This window comes from Plecotus auritus (assembly GCF_963455305.1).
Source record: "Plecotus auritus genome assembly, chromosome: 6".
NCBI lineage: Eukaryota > Metazoa > Chordata > Mammalia > Chiroptera > Vespertilionidae > Plecotus > Plecotus auritus.
In genome coordinates, this window is record NC_137773.1 from 83,134,539 (window position 1) to 83,145,032 (window position 10,494).

At 59.9% G+C, this 10,494-nt stretch overlaps 1 protein-coding gene across 1 annotated transcript; it reads right to left on the reverse strand.

The window, feature by feature from the left end:
- Positions 1 to 938: 938 nt before the first annotated feature.
- KLF16 (KLF transcription factor 16) lies at positions 939 to 10,494 on the reverse strand. The gene is made up of 2 exons (XM_080674964.1): positions 9,914 to 10,494; positions 939 to 3,187 (listed from the first exon to the last, which is right to left on the reverse strand). The coding sequence occupies exons 1-2, from the start codon at positions 10,368 to 10,370 to the stop codon at positions 2,886 to 2,888; spliced, it is 759 nt and encodes a 252-aa protein (XP_080531090.1). The 5' UTR covers positions 10,371 to 10,494; the 3' UTR covers positions 939 to 2,885.

Consider the following 10,494-nt stretch of genomic DNA (forward strand, 5'->3'; position numbering starts at 1 on the left):
TCCAGGGCATGTGGGAGTGTGTACTGGAGAGACTGAGGGAGGGGTTGCACCCATGGAGACTGCTTTCTAGGAACTCTGCCACAAAGTGACAGGGAAGCCTGCCAGAGGGGGACAGGGGTCCAGGGAGTGATGTCTTGAGGTCGTTCAGCGCAGAATCCGATAGAAAGAGGACATGGGTGGAACAAGATTGAGGGGGTGCAAGAAGGAGGCTGTCCTTGAATAAAGGTGAGAGCCCATGCTCAGAATAGGGGTGACTCTGGCAGCCACAAGGACAAGATCCTGAGGAAAGCTGGGTGGGAGCCCGAGGTGCCAGGGAAGCCCTCCCTCCCGCCCCCGAGGGTCTGCACTCCCTCAACCACAGCCCTACTTCAGGACTTTGGAGACTGCCTGAATCTGGGATGCCTTTTTCCTAGGAGGGGGTTCAAAGTTCACACCAGCTTCTCAATGCTCCAAGGGATGCTAATCTCCCTCCCTATGCCCCCCAGCCCCCGCCTTCCTCCCAATTGGGAGCATACAGTAAGCATACAATATAGGAGCTGCCAGATGACAGCACAGGAGCCTGTTGGGACACAGAAGCCCTGAGAGCAGGACTCCTCCAGCCCCACCCCTGTGCTGTCACTGCGCCTTGGTAGCCGGGTAACGGGGCGGGAAGGTGGGCGATGGTGGCAGCTGCATGAGGCGTGGGTGACACTAGGCAGCAGCGTGTCCTGCTGCAAGCAGCCTCCTCCCTTCCCGGGAGTTTAAGGATGCGGGTTGTTATTTTGTGTCCCAGCCACTGTGGACTTTCCAAGACTCCCACTAAGTCTCTGAATTCACTAGCCCTCTGTCTCAGTTTCCTCAAAAGGTTGGTGACCTTGAGGCCACATTGGTGAGTGGGGCAGGGCCCACCTGCTGGGGGCCAGCAGTGGGAAAAACCACACTGGCTCTGAGCTGGGTTTAAAAAAGGGCTTGTTTAATTAAATACAAGGATAAGGTCAGGCAGGGCAAGGGAGAGGGGTGCCACCAGAGAAAGCACAAGTCCCTAGGGATGCTACCCCCCACCCCCCCTTGAAAGGCCACAGCTACCACTGGCCCCTTGGAGGAGGGGGGCATGGGTCTCTTCAGGCCTCTGAACAGGAGCCAGACATTAGAGTTCTCAGCTTCCTGGGCCCTGGGCCCCGAAGCCCACTGTGGACAGGCACCGGCCAGGCCTGGGACATCTAGGGGACATCCACACAGACACAAAGGTGAATGGGACACACCCTTCTGCCCTCAAGGACAAGGGCATTCCCCTCTGGGAGAGAAGGATTGAGGGCAGATGGGCCAACTCTGCAAGGGTCTGCCCGTAGGCTGAACCTGCAGACAGACCCTCCCCAGCCCAGCTCCAAAAGGACCTGAGGCACCCATCCCTGGATCCTGCCAGGCTGAGGGTCCATTCCACAACAGTGCCATCCAAACCACCACCCCCCACCCCCGGCCCCAGTCAAGACACAAGGAAGGCTCTGGAACAAATGCAGATGCCACAAACCTCCTGCAGCCAATGGGGGGTGGGGGGGAGGCAGACAAGCCCTTTTAGGGTCTGGGGGCAGGGAGCCTGGGTCCCTTCCCACTCCAGAGCAGGGGGGCTGGATCCTCAGTCCTTGGTCCAAAATGAAATCTAACCGGCTCCACCAGAGGACATGGCATCCACCCCCTCCACCCTAAGTTAGGTCATGACGACACTCCCCTCACCTCCTTCTCCTGAGGATGACAGACCACCCACTGTGGCCCTGATCAAAAAAGAGATTGGCGCCTGAAAAAATATTCTACCCGGTCCAAAAACACACACAAAAACCCAGCTATTCCTAGGGGGTTCTGGGCCAGTCCTCCTGCCTCCTATCCTTGTGGGTGGCAGCTCAATCACTGGTCCAGGCCTGGCAGCCCAGGGGGACATGTAGCAAGAGGCAGGATGGAGCCAGGGCTCCCACCTCCACCTGCAGGGTGGGGAGGGGTGCATTTAGCCCAGTGGCTGTCTGGTCCCTAAAGGGAGGGAATGATTGTCATGTGGTGCTGTGGAAGGCCAAAGTTGGGAGCAGGGAGTAGCTGCGGCACCAGCTTCTCACTTACACTAACATACCACACCCACCTAGGGGAGGCAGGACAGCACCCCAGCCAGCAGAGACAAGAAAATAAATAAGCCAGCATTCACTCCATCCCCATATCCACATCTCCCCAAAGTGAGGCAAATGCTCTTTGGAAGAACCCTGTTCCTCCCCACCCTCCCCTATCTCAGAAGCAAAACCCAGACCCTATGGTTACCCTCCCCCTCCCCCTGCCCACCTGCCTGCCATGGGCAGTGGGACAGAACCTGTTAACACCTGAGATCGAATACCCGAGTGGGGGACGGCTGGGCCGCACCCCATTTCCCTGAACATCTCCAATGGCTTTCCATGGGGTGAGGAGCCCCAGGCGGGTGGGTGGGGGCAGGTGTGCCCTCAGTCACCCCTGGATCCTCTATGGCTCTTTGCTCACTTCTTCCCAATCTAGAGAGGGGCCTGGGGCTGATTCCAAGCACTGGGCAGGGGGTACCTTTCCTGCCCCCCTCCACACACATATCCCCCCCCCAAAGCAGGGAAGTGGCAAAGGGGAGAGAGGAGCACCTGCCAGCCACCCACCTGGGGTCCCAGTTTAGTAGATGGGAAGAATTATAGGTCGTGGCTATTTACAAACACGGGCCCCAGCCACCCATGGTGGGGGGCATATCCAAAAGGTCCAGCTGACCCCAGTCTAGTCTCAGGCCCCCTCCTTGCTTTCTTGAGGGGATCAGAGGCATCAGGGCCCTTAGGGGAACGCTGGAAGGGTGCCTGGACAACAGGCATGTTGCTGGTGCTCTGGGTGGGGTGAGATCCGGGTGGGCTGGATGGGCCCTACAGGCCGGCAGGGGCTGGGCTGGGTGCTGGGCTGGGTGCTGGGCTGCCAGCCAGGCTGCAGGGCAGGGAGTCGCTGGGTGAGGTACTGCGGGCGCCTGGGCGTCGGAGCAGTTCTGGGCGGAAGCCAGGGTGGCGGCGTGCGTGCTTGGTAAGATGGTCGCTGCGGGTGAAGCGTTTGGAGCAGAGCGGGCAGGGGAAGCGCTTCTCCCCCGTGTGTGTCCGGTGGTGGCGGGCCAGCTCATCGGAGCGCGCAAACTTCTTGTCACAGCCTGGCCAGTCGCAGGCAAAGGGGCGCTCACCTGGATGGATAAGGCAGAGGGCAGAGAGACAGTTGTCAGTGGGTTGAGGTTGGGGGGACAAAGAGAGGGGGACATCCCATCAGCTCCCAAAGCATCCCGGTCATTTGTCTCTTTCCCACCCCCTAGTACTAGAGGCTGAATTCTGGGTGTGAATTTAAACCGTGTAAATGCAAAAAATAAAGGACCCCCACTCAGTTCACAAACCCCTAATGAATATCCTCGTCCTTGATTTCCTGGGAACGTGCAGTAATTACAGGACTGTGCGCACTCTCCATCAGTTAAAAGTAAAACCTCCAGGGACTGGCTTCTACCAGCCTCCCGCACCACCCCACCAGCACCACCGTGATGGTGAGGGTCTCCTTGTGTATCTGCCACACAAGTGCAGGCTCAGATGCATGCTGGGTTTTTGGAGGGGCTTCTCTTCATGCAAACTGGTCTCACCATCCCCACCCTCACACTCCTCCTCTCCACTCCTCTGTTAGGGGATTCAAGGTGTTAGCGACCACAGTTCAATTCCCTCCTTTTGGAAATGACCACCAAGGGTGCAAAGTGGGTAACATCATCTGGGCAATTTCCAATGCCCAACCCCTTGGCTGACCTTCGTGGTCCCTCTATGTGTAGACGGACATGTGAAGGGCCGTCCCGGGTCACCTGCATCCCTGCATCTTCAGGTACAGCGGCCCCACTGCAGGTCCCCATTGCAGCGCCTCCGGGAAGGGGCGGGTGGCAGGGGCATGGGCAGGTCCTCACCCTGCAACTTCCTCTGAAGACCACACCCACTGCCCAAGCAGACCTCGCTCATCCTGCCCACCCCCCACCCAAGCCCCACCCCACACAACCGTCTGGGGTCTCCTCTGCCACACAACCATGCCGCACCCCACCCCCATAGTCTCAAAGTCTCAACTGCCAACTTCTCCCCAGCCGGAGGGGGGGCAGGGGCCAGCCTGGACCTCCACCATACCCAAGGCCAAAGGGCCGGGCATCTGGGACCCTGAGATCCCCCTGGGCATTGCTCCGCCTGATGCCCAGAAGTTTTGAAGTGTGTGTGGGCATGTGTACATAGAATGTGGATACGTGGGCGGAGGGGGGGAGGGAGAGTGGCACAGCCTGGTCAGGTGTTACCTCCTGAGTTACACACTAAAAGGCTTACTCTGGAACACTTCTGTAACTAGGGCTGACCCTTTTTCTGGGAACACATCCACCGGTGGGGGGCAGGTGGTGGGGGAGACAGACAGAAGAGGGTCCTCAGCTAGGGGTCAGATAAGACTCCCAAAGCAGGACCCCATGGTGAAGGATACAGACGGAGATGACCAGGACACAGCAGGAGGGACCACAGGACAGACCTGCAACCATGGGGACAGCAGGGCTGGCATTCTCAGGGTAACCTGGTGACATTGCTGCTGTGAAAGCTCAAGACCTGCCCGGGGGAAAGAGCTGTGGTGGGGGACACCAGTGGACTCCCCAGGGACTCAGCCATCACCCTGGCCCAGGAAAGAGCTGTACTAAAGCCTTCCCTCCCCCATCCCTTCCTCCAGGCCACACATGGACACCCCCAGCATGACAGGAGAGGGGGGTCAGAAGCCTAATAGGCCCCCCAGAAGGTTTCTTGTGGGGTACCTGTCGGTCTTGCTTACAGCTAGAGGAGGGCAGTCCCTAGGAGGATGTGAACCCAGGTGTCTGGGGAAGGGTACTAGTGCCACCTTCCCCAGGGAGGTGATGAGGGGAGAGCAACTGTCCCCAAGACCGCAGGCAGCTGAAAATCCCTGGGGCTGTCCCCTCCACACCCCGCGCCTCCCCAAACAATCCACAAGGCAGGGCCAGCAGCAGCTGGGGGAGGAGTCGCAGCAGGGACGTCCTCTACAGAATCAGGGGGCTCAAGAGAGTCTGGAAAGGATCCCAACCTCTCCTCAATGGTAGCAACCCTCAGAGGATGGATCTGGGGAAGGGGAATCCAGTTACAGGGGTAGGGCTGCTGGCTTTGGACTAGACCTGGATGCCCCTCTGAGGGACACACAGCGTGTAGCCATCTTGCAGGACACAGGCGGGAGAGCAGAGGGGAGGAGTCATCCGCAGTAGGCTCACTTCCCCATTTAGGGCACTGGGGCTGGTCCCCACCTTCACCCCTCCACCCGGCAGTTCCACCTTCAAAGAGCCGGTTGCATGGGTGGCGACAGTGCCAGCCAGGACAGGTCGAACGCAGCTGAAGCCGCTCAGAGCACAGCTGCCACACACAGCTCACTGGCGTGGGGACATCCACAGCCCCAGCCCTCGCTGCTCACGTGGTCCCGCTCCCACAATGTTGGGCAAATGCCTGCAAAGATGCCAGGCCCTGCCACCCTCTCACAGTCCGGGAAAGGGGGAACATTTAGAGACTCAGGGCCAGTGAGGGCTCTAGATATGGCCAGTTGGCTGCCCCAGGCATCCTGGCTTGAACGGGTGCTAGGGAACATGCCATGCCATGGGTAAGGCCATGGTGACTTAACCCTGTGACCAGCTGGGCCACGGTGAACTAGGGACAGCCAGGAACCAACACCAAGGATCAAGTCACTCCTCAGAATGGTCTCCCCTTACCCTGCAGGTGCCCTACCCCACCCCCATCCCACCCCCTTTCCTGGCTTTTAAATCTTTGTGCTCAGCATCTCCTGGGTGTGATATTGCTCCCCACCCCCAACCTGGTATGCCCGATACATCTCTGGAAAGAGTCTGGCTCGAGTTAGGCAGCAGCTAACACGTTTGCCCATCATCTATCTCATTTACCCACCACCCCAGTTTGAAGCTATGACTACTCCCACTTATTTAAAATGATGGTCATTTGCAGTCCCTCCCTTGTCCCTCTCCTCCCTCCTGGAGGACCCAGGCTGCCCCAGCTCACTTCCTAACCAGACTAGCATCTTTGGCATAAAGGGGGGCTCTTGGTGCCGGAGGTGAAGGAGGCACAGCTCCCACAGTCCCTCTCCCCCCAATGTGTGTGTGTCAGAGACCTGATGTTCTGGAAACATCAATGGGTAAAGGCGATCCACCCAGCCCCCCTCCCTCCTTGGGAGGCCAGCTCCTCAGTCCCATATCATTTGCCCAATGCCTGGCCATCTGGGCCACCTTTATCAGGGAGCCTGGGTGGTGGGTGGTTATCACCCCCTGCAATGTTGGGGGGCCCTCCCCCACCCCCCAGCTGGGGCACAGGCACCTGAAGCCAGTTCTAGCTGCTCTCTGCACCCCTGCCTATTGGAGAAGGAGACGAGGTGGGGAGGCAGTTCCTGGGGGGACCATGCCCTGCTCAGGCCCAGCAATGTCCCCCTGCCTAACCCCAGATAAGCCACCAGTCTCCTGAGCCCCACCTGACCTTAAGGGAGCTCCAGCTCTGCCTGGGGGGCATGCTACTACCCCTCCAGGCCTCAGTTTCCCCATCTGCCTCTCCTCCTGGGGGCCTCTTCGGCAAACTATGATTATCACCACCACCCGCCACCTTGGGCTGTGGGATCGGAAAACTGGGGGTCATCCTAGCCCCTGTCCCTCACATCCTGAGGCTTCCCCCTCCTACCTAATTCATAAATCAGCCCACTCCTCTCCTCCCCTCCCCTCCCCTAACATATAGTGGCCTGGCTCCTCAACCCCTAATCCCTTCTCCATAAGCGGATTTTCCTCTGCAAAGCCCAGCTCTCTCCGCCTGTCCCCCACCCTGCCCTTTGGATTAAATGAAGCCCTGAGGCTGCTCTTCCCCCTCTATACCTCACACCACCATCTCCTCAAAAGCCACACCCTAGTGCCCCTGCTACCCTCCTGCAATCAGGGTGCTGTCCCCTCTCCTGGGACACACCCCTCCCTGCCCCACCTGATCCTAGGGCTTGCCTCTTCTTCCAAGGAAGCCTTTTCTTTCATCAAGCCCCGAGGTTCCAGGTCCCAGGGGACAAGACTGCGGTCCCCAGTACCTTGCTCAGAGTAGGTGCTCAGCTACTATTTATCAGACTAAGGTAGACAGGGTTTTAGAGTCAAGCAGGGGGGTCTCAACTGGAGGTAATCCTGAACCCCCACTCCATGGGACACTGGGCAATATCTGGGAACATCTACAGTTGTCATAACTGGGGAGAGCTCCTGGCACCGGTGGGTGGAGGCCCAGGGGAACTGAGCCCCCTGGAGGCACACATGGCTGACTGCCTGCTGGGCACTGGGGGGCGCAGACAGGGGAGCCCTCTGGAGATGAGGGAGGCTGGGAGAGCATAGACAGCCAGCCTCTCCTCCCGCCCCCGCCCCATCTCCCTGCTCTCACTCTTGTATCCACAGCAACCGCAGTCAACATTTCCCGCAGCTTCCAAAGTCCTTGCCGGCCCCACGCAGAAGAGCTCTATGAGGACCCGATTCCAGGGGCTGCAGGCAGGGCACAGGAGACCACAGGACAGCCCTCTCCCCTCCCTGTGGTTGGGTAGCCCTGTGAGAAGATCCCAGGGCCCCTCTGGCCTCTTCACCGGCCCCATGCACCAAATGAAACAGGGATGATGGGGGCACCACACTCCCTCCAGTGCCTGTCTGCTCATCTGCTCATCTGTACAATAAGGCTAGATCAGGATTGGCATTGCCTTTACAGAGAGAACAGACCTCAGACAAGGTGGGTAAGGGTAGGACTCTCTCCCAAGGGCCCTTGGGAGGACGGCTCAGCAGACAGCTAGCTCTAATTATTCTCTGTTCCTAGCCTTGGGATACCCAGGATGAGCATGGATTCCCCAGCCCCCAAGCAAGCTTAACAGCAGCTGCCCGTCCAATGGGGGCCAGGAAAGCCAAAAGGCCTTCACATAGACTCCAGCAGAGCTTGGTGGTCCTGGGAGTCAAGGACCAGCATTAAGCACACAAGTATCCAAAATCCTTGAGAAACGGAACCAAGGGGCACCTGCCAAATGGGTCCAGGAGCTGCGCCCCACTAGGTCCTTGCACTATTGTTATAAATACAGCTCCAAGACAGGACAACTCCCACAGGGCACAGGACCCAGCACAGATGGCACTCTGTCCTCCCCACCATCTGCACTCACCCTTGTAACACCCCAACTCAGCCTCTTTGGCCTCAGTTTCTCATTAAAAACAGGGATGGCAATACTGAAGTACTGGCCCCAGCAAGGAGTCCTCCTCCCCCATGGACTCAGGGAGACGGTCACCATTGCCTGGGGACCTAGAGGGTCTCAAGGATCCCAAGACACCCTGGAGAAGTGTCCCTTGGGAGCCTGGCCACCCCCTTCACTCTATCCAGAAAGTCTGACAGAATCCAGAGGCAAAATCAAACCAAGTCAGGGCACTGGGGGTCCCCAAAAGGTTCTCAGAGAATACCTCAGGCCAGAAATGGGGCAGGTGGAAGGGCACTGTGATAAGTGAGAGATGGGATCCCTCTGTCCCCTCTGTCAAATCTCCCACTTCAGCCGCCCCCACCCCACGCTGTTGAGCCACTGAACTCTTAGGTGACAACCCACACCCAAAGAGGAACTTCTCCATCTTCACGGACTCCCTAAATATCCCTCCCACAAACATGAGGATACCACTATCTTTAAAAAGAAATAATATCCAGTGACTACACAGAGAAAGATGGTCGCTCCTGTTAAGAGAATTTAGACCCCACCCAAGTCCTGTCCTGGCTGTGCTCACAGGTGGACAGAGCCTCCATCACCTGAGAACAAGGGACAGGAACTGAAGGAGAGGTGGGAAGAGTGCGGAATGGGGAGGGGGGCTGCCAGCACGCATGTGGCATTTGAGATCTGGCCACTGGCCTGAGGCTGCCTGCTATGTGTGTCTGCCACACTACTGGGAACCTGCTTTCCTGCACCCTGTCCACCTGTCAACAATGAGAACCTGTCCACTGAGCCAAGACCCACCATCCCTGATCCCCAGCCCAAACTCACAGCTTGGTGGGCATTCTCATGGTGGGCATTCTATGGGGAAGAGAGGGAGCCCACTGCAGGATAAGGGGAGACGGTGACAAAATAAAAGGGTGACCAGCACCCCTTGACTCCAGGCTCCCCTACATGCCCCACCACCCACTGGGCTGAGAGAGGTGACAGTGTCCCAAAAACCTACTGCACAACCCTGTGCACCTTCCGGGTTCTGCAGCAAGTGGGGGCAACAACACGCTAGAAACACTATGAGGACCCGATTCCTTCAGGGAGTCCTCCTCTCCAATCTCTCTCCTCCCCAGACTAAAGTCTTAACCCTCACTCTCAACCCCTCTCTCCGCCTAAAACACTCCCCCCCCCCCACATCCTGGCCCCGTGCCAGGAGCGGCGCCTTCCTCTGAGCAGAATCCACAACGCTATCCCGCAGACCGCGACGCGACTCCTCCTCCCTCTCTACAGCTAAGGAAACTGAGGCAGGGGAAGGGGAAGAACGAGAACCTCAGAGCTGGGTGCTCCAACCACAATGCACAGCACCCAGATCCAAACGCAACAGAAAATAAAAAAGAAAGAGGCCACTGGAAAAGGGGGCTGCCTGGGAGCCCCGATCCCACACCACGACTGCGCGGCGCCGCGCTCCCAGCGAGCCCCTGCCGTTGCCGCCGCGCCAGCCATCCGCGCGCCACCCGACCGCGTGGCCGCCACGCCCCCTGCGCGCGCCCCACCCACCGAGGCCCCGCCCTCCCGGCAGGCGCGGCGGCAACCCGGGCGCGCCCCCCACCCCGCCCCCGACCCGCCACGCAGTTTCGGGGTCCCGGCGGGGGAGGGGGCCTAAGAGGCTGCCCTGGCGGACCGGACTCACCTGTGTGCGTTCGCAGGTGCGATTTGAGGTGCGAGGACTTATAGTACGCTTTGGCGCAGCCCGGGAAGGGACAGCGGTGGCTCTTGGCGGCGGCAGGCGCGGCGCCGGGGGCGCGGCTAGAGGACGGAGACGAAGCGGCCGAGGAGGAGGAGGCGGGCGAGGCGCCCCCCGGGGCCGCAGTGGACCCGCCTCGCAGGTCGGCCAGGATACTGGCAGCCAGCAGGTGGGGCGCGGCGGCAGCTCCAGGCCCCGAGCCGGGGGCAGCCCGGGAGGGCGGCGTTGGCGGCCCCGGGGGCCCGGGCGGGGCGGCCTCGCGGCGTGGCGCGCGCACATCCAGGCCGGCGGCGGGGCCCGCGCCCTCGGGGCCCGGCCGCCCGCGGTGCACTACGGCGCCCGAAGAGATGGCCATGAGCACGTCGGCTGCGAAGTAATCTACGCACGCTACCGCCGCGGACATGCCGGAAAAGGGCGCGCGGCGCGGACCGAGCAGAGGTGGCGGGAGCGGTGCCCGTCCGGCCGGCGGCGGCTGCTCGAGTGCGGGAGGAGGAGGAGGAGGCCGGTGCGCGCCGCCGCCGCCGCCG

Bases quoted from the DNA above. Each gene is read 5' to 3' on its own strand.
- KLF16 (XM_080674964.1), bottom strand. From the start codon at position 10,370: ATGTCCGCGGCGGTAGCGTGCGTAGATTACTTCGCAGCCGACGTGCTC. The intron at 3,188-9,913 runs GTGAGTCCGGTC...TTATCCATCCAG, and splicing joins GCACCTGCGAACGCACACAG to GTGAGCGCCCCTTTGCCTGC.